This window comes from Bicyclus anynana, chromosome 9 (genome assembly GCF_947172395.1).
Source record: "Bicyclus anynana chromosome 9, ilBicAnyn1.1, whole genome shotgun sequence".
Taxonomy (NCBI): Eukaryota; Metazoa; Arthropoda; class Insecta; order Lepidoptera; family Nymphalidae; genus Bicyclus; species Bicyclus anynana.
Window position 1 is genome coordinate 12,528,778 of NC_069091.1, and position 18,839 is coordinate 12,547,616.

Here is an 18,839-nt window from a genome sequence, read left to right on the forward strand (position 1 = left end):
ATCCAATATCAGGGACATGACATTAATTGACCTGATTTATAATAATGTTTATTCATTTTTCGAACAACATGACAACAATTAAGAATAATGTGTTAACGTAATGCGATGGAGAGCGGGGCGCGCCGGGCCTCAGTTATGCAAACTGTATGCAAACACCTAATGGGCTTGCGGCACGCAACATCCTAGCGTCTACATTTTTATAGACAAAAAATATATTAACATAGTAATCATCATTATCAGCACTACACAGTCATCATTAACCTTTATTCGGCTCACTGTTGAGGACGAGTCTCCTCACAGAATGTGAGGGGTTACACTTATTCCACCACGTTGGCCCAATGCGGATCGGCAGACTTCGCACACGCAAAGAATTAAGAAAATTCTCAGGTAAGCAGATGTCTTCACAATTTTCCTTGACCGTTTGAGATACATAATATTTCTTAAAATGCGCATAACTGAGAAATTTAAGGTGCATATCCCGGAGCGGATTTGAACCTACGCTCTCCGAATCGAAAGCAAAGGTAATATCGACTAGACTATTAAGGCTCATAGAGTATATAAACTTTTTGGCCAAGCCTCACTTTTTAGAGGAGAGGGGATAAGAAGCTTTGACTTACCTCGCTCCTCTAGGATTCGAGTCATATTATTAGCGATCACTATCGGATTTGACTTTGGTCCTTCTGCAGGTCTCCTCAATTGTGATTCGATCTCGTAGAGAAACTCTAAGCATAGCTCGTTCCAAAGTAACTGACATAGCTCAGCGAGTCGCGAAACTGAGGTGCCAGGTGCAAGTGCGAATAGACAGGGCACCTTTCGAAGAGCCGATGGATGTTGAGGTCCTAAGGTGCTGGAATGGCGACCACGCACCGGAAAGCGCAGTGTTGGTCGACCCCCCACCAGGTGAACCGAGGATATCAAGCGGGTTGCAGGGAGCCGCTGGATGCTGGCGGCTCGAGACCGTTGTGCTTGCAATGCCATGCAAAAGGCCTATGTCCAGCTGTGGACATCTATCGGCTGATAAGGTATGGACCTTATAAACTAGAACACGACATAGTAATCATTACTATATTATTATTTATTATAGTACTTTTAATGGAATGCAGTCGTGGCTGCTAATTATGCTAATTTTTTTATTGTTCTATGTAATACGAGTTGATAGAGTTCGTCTGATCTATGATCAATTCGATAGCTCAACTGTCTAATCATTAGAGTGATTAGATATTATGGGACAAAATAAAGTTGATAATCTAAACCAAGACCTCGAGACTATTTCTTCAATCATTTTTCCCAAAATCTAATGCTCTTAAAAAAAAAATATATTATCCAATTTAAAGTAGAACAAGATGTAGATAAATAAAATCTTGCAGTTCAATATGCACATACTTACATAATAAAACCATTTTGAGAGTCTTCGTTTTATACTATAAGTATTACTTGAATTCCCTTCTCCGGAATCTCAACGCCCTCTAAGTGTCTCAGAATCCTTTACTGCCCGCGGGAAATCTCAAACGCGCATCGGGGAGCGTTATCGCCCACGTTGGGGAATTATATGCTCTATTGGGTTTAAATTATGACGACCTCTGTGACGCAGTAGCTAGTGCTGTGCTCAACAGAGAGATCCCGGGTTCACTCCCCAGCTCGGGTCAGTGTTTTAATTTCTAAATTTTCTAAATAGAGGTGCAACTCGCATTTGCGAGATAAACAAATCATCGTTACAGAATAGTCATACTGGTCTGGGGAAGTGCTGCTTCATGATTATTTCTGCCGCCAAGTATTGCTGTTCCAGTTTGAAGAGCATGTCATCAGTCAACAGTAACAACCCATGTTCGGCTCACTGTTGAGTACGAATCTCCTCTCAAAATGAGAGGGGTTAGGCTAGTCCACCACGCTTTCCCAATGCGGATTGGGAGACTACACACACCTAGAGAATTAGAAAATTCTCAGGTATGCAGGTGTCCTCACACACGCCTGAGACACGTGATATTTAATTTCTTAAACTGAAAAGTTGGAGGTTTTTGAAGGCCTCCATGGCGCAGTGGTATGCGCGTTGGATTTACAAGACGGAGGTCCTGGGTTCGATTCCCGGCTGGCTGGTGGGAGGCCGTGGCTAGTTACCACCCTGCCGGCAAAGACGTACCGCCAAGCGACTTAGCGTTCCGGTATAATGCCGTGTAGAAACCGAAAGGGGTGTGGATTTTCATCCTCCTCCTAACAAGTTAGCCCGCTTTCATCTTAGACTGCATCATCACTTACCATCAGGTGAGATTGTAGTCAAGAGCTAACTTGTAAAAAATATAAAAAAAAGTTGCATGCTCCGATCTGGATTCGAACCTACGCCCTCCGAATCGAAGGCAGAGGTCATATTCACACAACAACATAGGGCATGTATGTCGGTGTAATTATGCAGCTACATGATGCTTGACGTCTCAGGTTGATGGACACAGGGCGGCACTCCGTAAGACGTGTTCCTAGCAATGCTGTGAAGTACTGCTCTGTTTATAAGCTTTACACCTAATATTGGGTAGGTATTTGCTTGTTGTACTATAATACACACCCCGGGCAAGTAAATTGAACCAAAATGACAGCTGTTTGCGCAAGTACAATTACAAACAAAAGTGTTAGACGCGTGCTCCGTAGTTGCCTTACGCAATAAAGGTGTAAAATAATTGAAAATATCGTACGCGTCGTACGCTGGCTGCTTCAGACCATGCAAGAGGTCACGTACTATACTTAAAAAAAACAAATGGCATTCAAACCAAGTTACAAATAAAACATTGATATTATTCAATTCATAATACCAGTTTAATAATGAAAGTTTAGCCCAAATTGATAATTTAATTAAAAACTGGGCTTGAGACGCAATCCCTATAATCCTTGAAACTTAGCTGTTGGCACGCCGTGAAAAAATTTGTTTCGGTATTTTAGGTACCTACCCAAATTAACCATTAAGTAAAATATTTATTAAATTCCCCTTTTCTTGTTATTTTCATAAATCAGAGTTATTTGTACAACGTTGAAAATTTTAAGGTATTTCTGATACTCTTCCTTCTGAATTCTCTAGGGAAAATGATTTTGCATTGACAAACAAAATGGTAACATTTTTAATTTTCATAAATGTACAAGTTCTTTGTTATCTTGTTTTCTTTCTTACTTAAATTTTGCAGCCTTATTACCAACGACTTCTGTATATTTTACCTACATTGCCAATAACTACCTACCTCGTACCTATTTATATGTTTGTTGGGAGGTAGGTATATTTGATTACCAAATCTCAGATCGTGGGCGCCCACTACTTCAATCATTAATCGAATCTTCTTCATTCATAAAAATCAGGTAATCATGACCATATCGAAATCTCTACAGCTATTTACAACAATTTTTAACTTCCCTCATTTTCTTTTTTCAAAAATCGAGTGTTTATCGAATTTCGATGTTATTTCCATAATTTGATTTGATTTGAGCCAATTCAAATCGTCTGATTGAGAGAACTCAAAAACAAAAATGTCAAAAATTAGTTTTTTGGAATGTTGCTCAAAAAGTCGAAGAGACATTTCTAATGCTTTGTACTCAAAATTAGAGGGAAATTGCAGGGAGGTGGATCATTCAACCGCTTTTAGCATTGTCTGTTCTGTGGGTCAACCGATTTACATTTTTTGTATAAGTATAAAATATGTTTTTACACTAGTAGTTATTACCTAACTCATTTGTCTAGGGGTTAGGTTACGCGGTTCTGGGTTCGAATCCATTTCCTTCATCAAGTGAAATTGTATTCAGTTAAATTCATGAATTAAATTAAAAAACAACAGAAAATGGTGAAAAATGGAAGGTGTTATTTAAAAAATGGGAATAAAACATCAAATTTTTAATTCAGATAATATAGTATATTCCGTTACTTTGAGCTACTTTACTCATTATTTACATTTTTCCTTTTTTTACTTATTTACTAATATTTTATAACAATAAGCAACAATTTTAATTTTTACCTTAAAACATGTTTTCATAACACACATGAAGCTAGCGTAATGTCAACTAATTAGGTATTACAGTCACGACAGAGATACATCTCAAGTAATAAATTACGGAAAATAAAACAGCATATTTTGTTTATTAATACTGAGACGCAAAAGTTAAGCGTGCATAAAACTTTAATTAACTTATTTTAATCAATGTGCCTACCACAGTCGCTCGTAATGTCCGTAATCTTTTTAACCATCTAAAATTTTTATATTGTTCATAAACTCTTTTATGCAGTATGGCCAACGTTTAGTCTTCTATTTTGTATTTTTTATATACAATGTTAAAGTATATTGAAAAAAATTACATTTGAAAATATTATACATCTAACTATTTTTCGTAAGAAAGTCACAGCTTAGTAATTTTTGTTTTACTTACAAACAATATATTGGGTTACACGATATCTGATAAACATTATATATTTTTCTCTATCAATGTACTTCTTTATTTCTATATACATAAACATTGCAAGTAAATGCAAGCAATATATAAAAGTCTAGATATATACTCAAACATATTTATTACGTTTGTAAATTATACAGAGAATATTATAAGATTTTTGCTAAATTAAAACACAGTCAACGAAAATACACTTAATTTAATTTCTGTTACATAATATATCTGGTCACTACAAAAGACCACATGCAATGAATATTTTATTTATATTCAATTAATCGCTCTGGCTTTAAATAAGAGTATGCATGCAGTCTCTTCAGTACGAAGTGAATTCTGAAGATAAATACAGGTAACACAAATTATTATTTGGCATATATTCAATTTGCTCTTAAATTTTAATAAAAATATTCATTTAATTTACAATACCTTCCTCATGTAATAATGCATATTTTAAGTATTTTATAATATACTGACGCCATGCGGTTTCACCCGCGTAGTCCCCGTTCCCGTAGAATTACGCGGAATATATACAACCTTCCTCGATAAATGGGCTATCTGACACTGTTCCAGAGATAAGCGCATTCAACCAAACAAACAAACTTTTCAGCTTTATAATATTAATATAGATGTTTTTTATTAAAACTTCGAAGTCGCTAACGTGTATAATAATTAAGTAACCGCAATTTTTTTTCCTGTACATCTTCTCACTCTTATCCCATATACTAACTAATAAAGTATATATTACTCCAGTGTTCGCAGGAAAGGGTGTAAAGAGTATCAAATGAATAAACAATGACAAGATAAACGGATGCAATAATAATTAGAACGAAGTATTTTTCGTAGCTTAGTTAGACTGTATCTACTGCAATCGTAGTATATTTACTCTGGCATAACGCACCAGCCCCAAAACAAAGTATAGGTAGCGGCATATAAAATGACCTATGCGCAGTTAAGTCCTCATTTTTGGGTATCAATTTGCCATTACAGTCGTGTACGAAATTTTTAATTTTTTTTACATTTCATTAAGCACTCAAAATTTTTTTTAAATCAATTTCAAGATACTGAAATGATCACAACTAACTATAGTGAGTAAGAAGGATAGTGTCATATTTATGTTTATTTTTTGAAAGAAAATAACTGATTCTATGATAAAACATAGGAAGCTACAAAATGTCTGTACTCTATATAAACAGTTAGCATAATTCTACAGAAAATAAAAGTATTGAAGATTTGATTATAGTCGGAGCAGAGTCATCAGGTGATATTCTACTTGTAAATCACCAAACCCCAACAATTAACAATATGTACAAGTACGTACATTAACTTTTATTTGTTGTATTAAATTTTTCTTATTATATTTTTTATTTATTTTCTTATTACATTGCACACAACTGTTATTTAAAAAATAATAGGTTTAAGATTTTTTAATTTTCTCGGCAACCACAGAGCGTGTGTTCAAAACTTTTCTTTATAATTGTACCTGCACAGATGAGCGTTATTTTGGTTCAACTTTCTTACCGAGATCTATAACTTTTTGTAATATGTATTCTGTGCTGAAGCGCTTCACGCTACGCGCTGTAACAATGTTTTTATAACTCAACAGTGTGTCTCGAATTCGTCTCTTTCTATAGTAGGTATGGTGTTAGACATAGACAGTATCAGCTAGACTATTTTGTAATGATATTTTTATAACTCGCAAGTGCGAGTTTCGAATTAGCTCCTATCTCTCTCTGTTTAACACGATACTATAGAATGAGAAAGATAGCGGTGAATTCGAATCTTGTACTTGCGAGTTATAAAAAAAACATCGTTAGAGAATAGCCGTGCTGAAAGAGAATTCCAGATTCACTGTCAAGTTATAAAACTCATACAAAATAACGCTACTGATGTTTAAAGTATTGTAATGTAGAAAAACGAAAGCGTGTTAAGTTAGAGGGAGTAGTTTATATAGTATATAAACGCTGAATCTTAATTTCTTGTGGAAGTTGATGGATAACCCTTAAATAGAGCAAACCGAGATATGTGAGATGTTATCTCAGATAGGTATTCCTAGGGGATAAGTTGACGTGGGTTTATCAAGATGCCCTGACATAACAAAGTGATATCTAGGCGAAGTGGGCCATTCAAAGAAATCCTTTACCGTTCAGTTATATCAAATTTATTGTTGATATACAATGAAGTACTCGTATAATACTCAGGTACCTACTTGTACATGACTCGTTCATGAAATTAAACTAATTTAACACTTCAATAGCCACCGGTTAATTTGATTTTAAGTGACTATAATTATTATTATCGATGCGTTTTGAATTTTCCGAAAGTAGAAAGACGGATATGTATGAAATTTGGCACATATGAGTACATATTTTATAACCTTTGCTGACATGTTATTTTTATATCTCTGAAATGATTAAATGTATTTTCGTGCGAAATTTAGAGAGAAAAGTAATATATAATTAGAGTTGTAATATTTAATTAGATTTTGTGGACTATTGCAATATATTTTTTGCATTTATTGTAAGTAGGTATACAAATTATAATTCATATTTATCAACGTGTTTATAAATGCATTATTTGTAGTATCGCCCCGTCATTAGGGTACTTTTCCACCAGAGATGTGCTATGCTACGTTGCTATGGATGCATTTGATATCCACCAATCTTCATTAACCATATTAGTGCGCATAGCTTAGCACTGGTGGAAACGGATTTAACTAAGATATGTTTTTTTATATGGCAAGATGCGTGCTATGAATGCATGCTATGGATGCCTGCGATACATTGACATACTCGTAGCTTGAGCTGCGCATCTTCCTCGCACAGCTACATAGCTCAGTATTGGTGGAAACGGTCACATATTTTCGTAGCGTAGATTTCACATCTTTACAGCATAGCTGCATAGCATATCTCTGGTGGAAAAGCACCCTTAAACTCAAGTACGATACTACACGTAGTTGATGATAGGCTTTAGAAAGTTATGCCATTTTTACTTTTTTTTAATTGACTCCGAATCATCATCAGTCTGATATTTATTTCTCATTTACATAACAAACAAAAATTATGTCAGTACGCAATTTTAAAATAACTCCAACAATATACCTACTTGTGGCATAAAATCATTAAGCCATATTTTGTACGTTCATCTGCATATTAAAGCAGCGATAAATTGTGGTGGCATGCAATATTAAAATACGTTATTCAAATTTACTTGTCAAACAAATTTAATATAGTACGTACAAACCGCATAATTGTATTATTAAAACGTTTCGGTTTACACGACAATGGTAAATATAGCTTTGGCAATAAATAAAATTATATCTTTGGATCGCTGTGATGTGAATAATCGATTACACACGAAATTAAAAATTAAAAAGTATTTCTGTCTTTCTATTCTTTCAAAGACGACAAACCTTTAATGTAGATCCTTACTAAAAATACAAATTTAAATTGCTATTTATAAAATTATATAAAAATTATGTAAAATATATTAGGTAGATAACTCGGAAAACTTTACGCCATTCCCAAAACTGAAACCATACGTTCACGTTGAAATCCGCTAAATTTTGGCTGTAGTTTTTTTCTAATTGTGTAAGTGCCATAGGATCCTTTTGGACCTCAGCGGCGTTATCGAGGTTTCGGTTACAGAGCGTGCTAAAGGAACATACATACCTACATAGGTACCTAGGCTTGAAAAGCATAACTCTCCTCTGTCGGTTCGTCAAGAAATATGAATGTGGCTAATCATTGATTTATCATAAACAAACATAATATTCATTATACGTGACACTATGGAGAGCTAATTTGTGCCCAGTTGCCACAAGTGAAAGCCGCAAAGAAGATGTTAATTGATTTATTTTGTCATATTCATATACTAGGTAACACATTTTTTATATAATTCATGTGACTTATTAGTGTTAAAAGTTACAAATCAGTCCCTTAAAATTAAAATTCAACATTTCTGTCGGTATAAGCCGAGGTCCGAGTCTCAGAGGAGACGCCCTTAGAGTCGTTCTGCCCATCTACTCTGCCGCCCAAACTCCCCGGTCACAGTCTACGGCACTTACACAATCAGAAAAAAAAATCCGTAGGTCTGTCTTTATCTATTGTAGTTATTTTATACCCCAAAGTATCAAATCCTAAATAACACAATTTTTGGACAAACAATAATATTATAAGAAATTTATAAAGATATTCTTATATTGTGCTAATTCAGACGGACAGGTTATCCTAAGCTATTTTAAAATAATACTTTTCCGTCCCGTCGCTGGGAAAAGCATAGAGTTGTCAGTGTCGTTTTTAATTATTGTAACTCCCAAGTTACTCGTAGCACCGTTGTCCAGTAAGGAAATCTATACTAATTTTATAAATGCAGAAGTCTGTCTGTTACCTTTTCACGACTAAGCCGCTGAACCGATTTAAACGAAATTTGATATAGAGATAAAGGGCACCTTGGAGCAGAACGTAGGCTTTTTGCCGGAATAATCCACGGACTAAAAATACAGATATTACGCGAACGAAGTCGCGGGCGTCCGCTGGTAATAATTTCGTCGTTTATTATTTTAGATTGCCGTAGCGTTGGCAGTTTTGGCAAATTTGTAAGTCAAAATTCTAAAATAATAAAAAAAAAATAGTAGGTATACATAAAAACCGTTTCCTTACTGCGTTAACAACCCATATTCGGCTCATTGTTGAGCTCGAGTCTCCTCTCAGAATGAGAGGGGTTAGGCCCCTCCTTCATTAGTTAACTAATAATAATTATTCAGATTGTTACAAGCTTTTACATATTTCTTTGTTTTGTACCACACCTGCTTATTTACCAATAAAACAAAAAACACATCTGTCTATCCGTTTTCATGTATTAGCGGAACAAAACAACAGCAATGTTTTATATTTATAAATGAGAATAATATGCAGATCGCCCATTGCAGAAAGTTGGCTTCGGTCGTGGTTAGTTCTTCACAAATCCATATGGTTAAGTTATTTGCTATTCCGGCATAACTATGCGTAAAAACTGGTAAAATCTTACGGAACAGAATGGTAACAAATGTAATGAAAACATTACCCGAGTTGGGTAAAGTTATTTGGCAAATGACCAAGTGCAATCACCCGTATTATGTTTAAAGTATAGTCGTTTATTTCATTAAACTACGAAAAATATAACTTCCATTGATATAAGCACTTTTCCGTTAACGTATATCAATGATAACTATTGTGTGTTGGAAGCATTGTCACGATGTCAACGTCATAAGAGGAATTCGCAATAGTGATTAGCAATTCGAGACGTTATTTAGCGGGGTTTGGATTGCCCGATTAGATTTAAATACACCATTTCATTCCTTAACTTGTTTCTATTTTATGAATAGGTTTTTTAAGGTCCTTTATAAGGTCTCTGTCGTATAAATATTAGTAAAAACCTCTTATTATTTATTGATTTTCATAGTCTTCTATTGAAGGCAATTTTTATCACTAAGAAAGTATTGCGATGCAAGAAAAATATGGTAATTGCGCACCAGGGCAAGTTTATACGGTAAATGCATCAAAACTTTTCAACTAAGCTCACAAAGTTTTTGCCGAGTCATAGTCGTGTGTGACTTGGCGTTGTCCTGATGGAAAACGATACTTATTCTTTTGCCAGCTCTGGCCGTTACCAAGCTTTGCACAATCTTGTCGTATGTGACCCATTTCTTATCCTCAGTCACTATCCGTTTAATAAATTGGACAATTTCATTCAGTTTTGCTAATGCTTCGAAGGCGGATATTCGACTTTTAATGTTTTTTGACAGTTTTGGTGTAGCTCCGAAGCATAAAGCTCTTTGACCTTTGTAAGTTTAAGATTTGGGTCAATTTCATTTAGTTTGATCAAATCTTCGAAGACGGATATTTGACTTATAATGTTTTTTGACGTTTTTTGTGTAGCGCCTAAGCATCAAGCTTTTTTAAATTTAAGATTTGGGTCAATTGAATTCGGTTTGGCAAATGCTTAGAAGACGGATATTCTCAGAATGTTTTTGTCGTTTTTAGTGTAGCACTGTTGAGCACGAGCCTCCTCTCAGAATGAGAGGGATTAGGCCTTAGTCCACCACGGTGGCCCAATGCGGATTGACAGACTTCACACATGTACAGAACTAAAATATTTCTCGGTTATGCAGGTTGATTTACCTTACGATGTTCACCTTCACCGTTTGTGACACGTGATATTTAATTTCTTAAAATGCACAGAACTGAAAAGTTGGAAGAGCATGCTCCGGACCGGATTCCAACCTACGCCTTCAAAATCGAAGGCAGAGGTCTCCACTAGGCTATTACGTCTCATAAGACACGAGTTAACATAGTTAATTTAATTTATTTTTAATTTAGATCCTAATTTGTTTCTATTTTATTGAACATACTTACTCAGGGTCGACTGTGTTCGAGCGAGCTTAAGGCTAGTCATCAAGTAACATAATTTTTGGAAAATCAAACTTAATGCTAAATTACAATAAATATATTTTACACATATTATACATTGACAAATGGTTGCATTGTATTGTTCAATAATGTTTTCCCTCACACGATTTATAAGGTTTTCCAAAATAATATTTAAAAAAAAAGATACTTTCTTTTATAATTTAATAATGAAACGTTCAAGTAAAATTATACGTTTAATTTCTGTGATATTTTTTTAAAATTGGCATATATTAACAACATTTTCCATAATATTCTTAAAGCATGTAGTTTTTAATTTGATCCTGATTATTCTTTTACAACATTTACAACGTGTAATATATTTCTGTGTGGGAGCATTATGGACTAAGGGCCAGCGATAGCCAGACATTCCTGATTAGAACATTCTGACATTCCTCATTCATTCATCACTATAGTAAATACGGTAACCAATTATAGAATTTGAACAAAAGACACGACGGCTTTTCAAGGTAGAAGGTTTCAAGGACCATCAACCGTACAAATATAACGTATATTTTTTAACGTTTTCCTCGACGTAATAGAAGGAATCATTTCCTCGGTCGCCAGTCGCCTAGTTTCGCGACAACTCTTCGAAAAACACTGTCAAAGTTACAATTTTTAGGGTCTCATTTAAAGGGGCAACTGGAGACATGATTCCTTATGATATCTCGTAGAAATAATCAAAGCATTTAGGAATCAAAGGGTTACAGGAAATTGAGTGAATCACTAACTTTGTCGTACATTAGTCAACATTTATGCGAAATTTACCAAATAGCTATTATTATTAGTACCTAATTCTTAAGTCAAGCAAGTGATCTTGTATTTACTTTTTGTTTAATTCCAACTAATCAAAACTGAGATTACAGGTAAAAAATGTCATCCGGTGCCTACTGACAATATAGAGTATTTCTTCTTTGTCGTTACACTCTTGACAGAGTGGTCGTGATAGGAAGGATAGTGGCAAGCCTCACTATCCTTCCTATCCTATACTCCCGTAATGTGGCATCATCATAGATGATTTTTGTTAACAATGAGCTTTTCGATATACGGAACGTAGTGGGTATTTGATTCGATGTTTATTTTAATACGTTGTTAATAAAGACGAAATTAGTGAATAGGCCAGCTGAAGCCTGCTTCCTTCCAAAGTCACCACTGTCAAAACTCCATAATAGGCTGGTTGACATTTTTTTAATTGGTCTTAAATAGTACATTATGGTTCTACTAATTTTTTGAGACGTAATTACCTTAAAATTTCATTTTTAAATAACATTTTGACAATACGAGCCAAAACGCCTGATAGTCTATATTTCAACTGTTTCATGACGTCATCCCTTACAAACAAATCCCTTAAAAGCGTTTGACAAAAATATTAATTACCAATTATTTTGATCACAATCACAAATTGGAATGAAGGAATGTGGAAAATTTGAATAAATACATGATTTTTATATTAAGTTTTATAAGAAATCCTTAACTTTTAATTATTAATAACGATATATTTCGGACCCTTCTTCCATTTACTATGCGAAATTAATATTGTTTATATTAAATTTGATATGAATCAAGTACCCTATTGGCAACCGTACTTATTAACTACGGTAAAGGCATAGGTTGACAAATTTTCAGTATTTGAAAAATAAAGAATGTCTGGCTAATGCAGGCTTACGGTCTATTACATTATTTAAATACATTAAGTTTATTGATACCTCAAAATGTTAGTTTCCACAGTTAAAATTTACAATAGAACATACATCAGTGTTATCATGTTTCATGACTCTTATCACGATTTATATATTACGCAGTATATAATATTTTAATCTACAATTAAATACTTTTTTCCCCTGACTAATTTAACTAGGCATTATCCGTGCACAAATTGTGCATTTAAATATCTATCACTATTCACACTTTGGATATGTACTGCAACTTGGAATGCGTACTGGGATCTTTAGACATTCAAACTTTTAACAAACTTGTATAGTTATTCTACCTCAGGAAGACGGATTGACCTTGGGTGTAGTAGTAAGTTGACTGCACAAAATGTCTTTGTGTGTAAACTAAAGGGACGTTAGCACACATAAACGGTTTCTTTTGTAATTGTGAGCAGCGGCGTCACCGGGGGGTTTGGGCAAACGCAAAGGCTTCGCCTGATGGATCCCCTGATCACAAGCAGAAGAAGAGAGAGCGGAATGAATTTTTAAGGGCGTCTCCTCGGACCTCGTCTTAGTGGGCACTTTTGGAATGGTGTTTTGGCCTAAATGTATCAGTCCGGGTGGCCCCGAGATTGTGAGTTAAAAGCCCACGTCGGGGTGACGTCAGATATCGGGGACCTTGTCTTCGCCGGCGAAGAAGCTGTGACAGCAGAATCGCGTAGTTGTACGAGTAATATTGACAGACAGATGATAATTAGTAAACTTTTTGTTGCTTTGCTGACGTTCCTTTAGTTACTCACTCAAGCTCGCCTGTCTGTACACCTTATAGAATTACAACCAAAGTCAAGCAGTTTCCTGAATGTACAATATCTATAGCCACATATTGTGACCTCACAATATAAAAAAGAAACTTAACGTGTATTATTTGACATCAGAATTGACACACCTTAATTTAACTGCTTGACGTCATAAACAGTCATCCCTCGGAGACACTGGATCTTTTGCAATGTAGAATTGAATAGGACACGTAGTGTCCTGTTCCTAAGCTAGTAATCACAAGACAGTTTCAAATCATTCTGTAACGATGTTTTGTACTACTCGCAAGTGCGAGTTTTGAATTCACCTTTATCTCTCTCTGTCTAACACGATATTATAGAAAGAGAAAGATAGAGGTGCATTCGAAACTCGCACGTGCGAGATAAACATAACGTCGTTACAGAATAGCACTCCAGCGCGCCCTGTGATTGTCACTCAGCAAGTCATAGTCCAAAGGCAATAGGAATGTCGTGTAGCCATCTTATTATGAAGTGTCAGCGACGGATACCTTGGATCTGGAGTGTGGAAATATGAAATATATAACACTACACAATGTATAGAACACTGCTTTTTTACAGAATTCAAAAAATGAAGAGGAGGATTCAATTCGACTCGTTTTTTTGTCGTGGTAATATTTCAGAATAGCTTAACTTAGCTTATGTTTACTTACGCCTCTCTAAACATGTGTAGAACACAACAAAAATTGTTAAGTACAGTTATTTTGAGGTCAGTTCTAGCTTAATATTTAGAATAAACTTTGTCACTTTCTAGTCTTTGGCTAGCAATGTTATATCAGAGAAAGGTTTTAAAAGAAAAGAAAATTGGTATTAAAATTAACATTTACTTTAAAATTTTTTTTAAACAAAACCTATTATTTCTCCGTTTTTAAAGTTTCGAAGTTGGTTCAGCTTTTGTATTATACAATGATTAATTACTCCAAATGTTATCAAATAAGCAATATCATTAAAACTTACAATACAATCGGATTTAGGAATTTCGTTTTTTTTTTCAATTTTGTGACACATCCACGCCTACGTCATTTCTATTGCCTTGTTATTACCCTCTCTACATTCGCGGACGAGTGTAGAATAGTTTCACATAGTATTCGCGGCTTTGCACCGTATACCTTCGCCAATACACACACTACGATACTTAAACAATTTGTTAACAGTAGTGAGTACGAGTACAAGGCGCGTAATAACGCAGTTTATATCGAGTATCACTGGCGCATTTACAGCGTAAGATTTCTTTGTGTATTATTTAATATCATTGTACCCGAGGTTTTAAATGAACGTCATAGCTTAAGGGTATTGTACAGTTAATTTAAAATCTTCGAAGTACAGTCGAGTAATGTGCTAATAGTATCAGTATCAGAGGCAAAGTCGCTCGTCGTTCGGTCGACTTGCCCGCCGCTTGCACGCGATCGGCGCGCGACGCACCTTCGAGCAGCTCGCGGGAGCGCGCGTATCCCTTCAGTCTCTCTCCCTGCACGCTCTCTTCGTTGCTCCGCCAGTACACGGTGGCGATGGTTGCGAGACACTAGCAACAAATAAAAAATATACAATAATCATCACCTTCATCTATCTATATATATAAAAAAATAATTGTTGTTCGTTAGTCTCGCTAAGAGAACGGCTGAACGGATTTATTTTATCTTGGAAAAAAAATACTAGGAAAGGTTTAAAAGGTGAGAAAAATTTGAATAATTGCCGGGAAAACCTTAAAAAACAACCCTTTTCTGTTTCCCATACAAACGTTTAAGAGTCAAGGGGTAGGGGTAGGGTAGGGGTAGAGTAGTGTAGAGTAGCGATAGGGAAGAAGTGCACATAAGTCAAAGCGAAGCTTGACCGGGTCCGCTAGTCTGCAATAAAATTCAATTCAAACATCTGTAGTCCTTGATTTATTTTTTAAGCCCACAGTCCACCACGATAATCATTACAATCTATATTGACACCTGTTATTGAAAACGTCGAAGAAAGAAAACTCAATATTTGAGAATCATATGATCAAAAGCTATAAAGACTACCCATCGGATTAATTAGTCATAAAACCTAACAAAGTTTTGTAATTTAAATGTGTAAAACTAGCTGCAATAATGTGTACTAACACTTACTTTTGGCAATGGACGGGGCACATAGTTCGAAGAGCCGATGGACGTTGGGGTCCCAAGGTGCTGGATCGTGATGTTTGGAAGTAACTACAAAAGGCCTTTGTCATCCAGTAGACGTCCATCGGCTGATATGATGATGAACACTTACTTTAAATATTAGATAGAAGCAAGAGTTATTTTGCGGAAGTTCATCATGGCTTTTCGCGGATGATAGCAAAATAAATAAATCATTATATAACTTACTTTTAACTTAAGGTCTCCTTTCCTAAAATGCTTAGATTTAACTTTGAAGTCGAGGCCCATGGTGGTGGTCTCGAGCCCGTCATCGTGTTGGTAGTGCTCCGGCGGCAGCACCGCGGCGGAGGGCGCAGGCTCCCCGTTGATGTACCACGTGAGACGGGTGGCGGGCCGAGACCGACCCGACGTGCAGTTCACTTGCACCCTGTCCCCGATCTGGTACCGTAAACGGGACCCGGTTATTATTGGGCCCGTCGCGGGTAAGGCTGGAACACAAATACAACTTTGCAATATTTTTTTAACCAGACTGTTTGGTTATATTATAAATCATCAATTTGTATAAAGGTTGTCCCGTAATTAATGGATAAAACGCAAATTGTAGATACATTACATTGTTATCTAAAACTAATTTGAATTGTTTTGTAAAAATCCCTAGGGTGACCAATGGAATAGAAGATAATATTTTTCTTTCAAAATGATGACGCAATTTATAAAAAAATCCTGTAAAAAAAAAAATGTAACAAACGCATTATAGTGTTTATTTTAGAATTTAAACTATCGTGATTGTTATTCATATTAATTGATTATGAAACACGGCTAAAACTCACGTGATATTAGGTCGGAGTATGACCGACTAGTTTCGAACCCATACGGGGCCCTTAGTCATGAGCTGGTTCTTGCATCGCGGCACGATTTAATATCACGTGAGTTTTAGCCGTGTTTCATAATCAATTAATAGTGTTTATTGTATAGAAAGTCATACAAGTATGTCCACTGATCCGCATCGTACGGATCGCAACGAACGAATTTTATCTACCGTCAAATAAAAAATCCGTTCGATATATATTTTTTTTTATTCTCTACAAGTTAGCCGTTGACTACAATCTCACCTGTTGGTAAGTGGAGATGCGATCTTAGGTGGAAGCGGGCTAATTTGTTAGGAGTACGATGAAATCCACACTCCTTTCGGTTTCTACACGACATCGTACCGGAACGCTAAATCGCTTGGCGGTACATCTTTGTCGGTAGGCTGGTAACTAGCCACGGCCAAAGCCTCCCAGTCAAGATATGTACGATGCGGATCTGTGGGCGCCTACCATAATGGTACACATACCGACAATAGTCATGTCCGCGTGGTCAGAGACGGTGGGGAACAGCGGTCTCTCCCCGGACACCTCGCAGCGGTACCGCCCGCCCGTCTCCAGGACTGCCGGGTACAGCGTCACATTCGAGCCGTTAGGACTCGAGTTCTGTAACAATATAGCTCTTATAGTCATGATAGCCTAGTTGATATGACCTCTGCCTTCAATTCGGAGGGCGTAGGTACGAATCCGGCCCGGGGCATGCACCTCCAACTTTTCAGTTATAAGCATTTTAAAATATTCACATTATTGTATTTTGTATAAAACTATATTTCGTTATTTTAGTACGCCTTGATGTCAGCTATCACCCTGTAAAGTATGTCGTAATATTTACAAGACACCCTGTATATCACGTGTCTCAAACGGTGAAGAGAAACATCGTGAGAAAACCTGCATACCTGAGGCTATACGACTAATGGTTTGAGTTGATGAGCAAAGAATAACACATTGTTAAAGATGTTCCTCATTATTACACTAAGAGCGTACCTGATGTATACCTATGCAACAATTCGGATCAGTCAATATTTTATTCAACACTGCTTTTAAAACAATAATTCCTATTTTCCAGCGCAGAAACCAAAAATCTTATTTTTTCTCCCTCCCCTAATTAATTAAGCGGAAAGGTGATGCTATAGGACACGACAAAATATCTGTGTGGTTTAAAACTTGTGCCTTCTTTGAATAGGCCAATGCCTTCAAACCACTCCGAATATTCGGGAGTTCAGCTCTGAATGTCAGCTCCAAGGATTGAATTCTTACTCAAAGTCACACTTAACTAAGTTGTAGTGAAACTTTACTACAGTAATGTTGTCCAGATTTACTGTAGTAATGTTGGAGGCACCTGCGACACTTTGTGAGGTTAAGTTGGTGAGGTTAAGCCATCTGTCAGGCCACTGCTCATAAATCTAAGCGCGAATCCACTGCCTTCTCTGCTCCCCCGCCGTGCCACTGAAAGGCCGGTGAAGCCAGGATGCATAATTCAAAAAAGTTTTTGACATCTTTGATTTAAGCCAAGGGAAAATAAGATAAATGGCTGATTCGATTAGGAATTCAGTGACGTAATATTATTTAGGTAGTTACCAGTTTTCCTATACATAAAATAGTGAACTTATTATGTTTTAGTATATTTTTCTTCATAGTTAGTTTGCTGAGTTATAGTAGTTTCAAAGTTGAGTGGTTTGTTACTTTCTAGCTACGTACTAACTACCTACCTAATAAATTGTATTGAACTTATTTTTTAAGTTAAGATTGTGTTCAAATGTTCAGCTCGGTGTCACATTCTATAATTCGGAAATAATAGTTTATTCAAAGATTTTCAAGTTTCTTCACTTTTTTTCTAGGTGGTCACCATTTTATACGATATTAAAGATACTAACTCTACCGATTTCCCAACGCCGGGCTGATATATCTAATTTATTGGATGAAGCAACGCTATAATTATGTAAATTATAAAAATATAGTTTCACTAGCGGGCGCCCTCAACTTCGTCCAAATTAACAAATTTCAGCTGATTCGGTTCAGTAACAAACATTCATATTATCAAAATCATCATTTTCGCAAATCTCGGGATACCATGGATTTTTTCGAGATAAAAAGTAGCCTATGATCCAATCCAGAGTAAAATCTATTTCCATTTAAAATTTCAGCCAAATCGCTTCAGTAGTAGCGGCGTTAAGGAGACAAACATCCAAACATCCATACAAACTTTCGCGTTTATAATATTAGTAGGATTAATTTACAGTATTTAAATGTAATAAAACTAGTCATTACTTTATAATTAAAGTTTTATGATATGAGAACATAAAGAAACTTTTATATAGACTAATAATTAAAAGCTGAAGAGTTTGTTTGTTTAATTGAACGCGCTAATCTCAGGAACTACTGGTCCGATTTCAAAAATTCTTTCAGTGTTATATAGCCCATTTATCGAGGAAGGCTATATGTTACCCCATATTCCTACGGGAACGGGAACCACGCGAGTGAAACTTGTTATTATTTTATAATTAACGTTTTATGATATGAGAGCATA

The 18,839-nt window shown here is 35.8% G+C and overlaps 1 protein-coding gene across 1 annotated transcript in view; it reads right to left on the reverse strand.

Moving 5' to 3' along the window:
• Positions 1-3,859: 3,859 nt before the first annotated feature.
• Positions 3,860-18,839, reverse strand: part of LOC112044801 (uncharacterized) — a 155,614-nt gene continuing 140,634 nt past the window's right edge. Inside the window, exons 4-6 of the mRNA XM_024080765.2 lie at positions 16,783-16,918; positions 15,675-15,934; positions 3,860-14,860 (exon numbers count right to left, since the gene is read on the reverse strand). Of these exons, the coding sequence (XP_023936533.1) occupies positions 14,645-14,860; positions 15,675-15,934; positions 16,783-16,918 (612 nt within the window). The 3' untranslated portion in view covers positions 3,860-14,644. The remainder of the gene's footprint in view (positions 14,861-15,674; positions 15,935-16,782; positions 16,919-18,839) is intronic.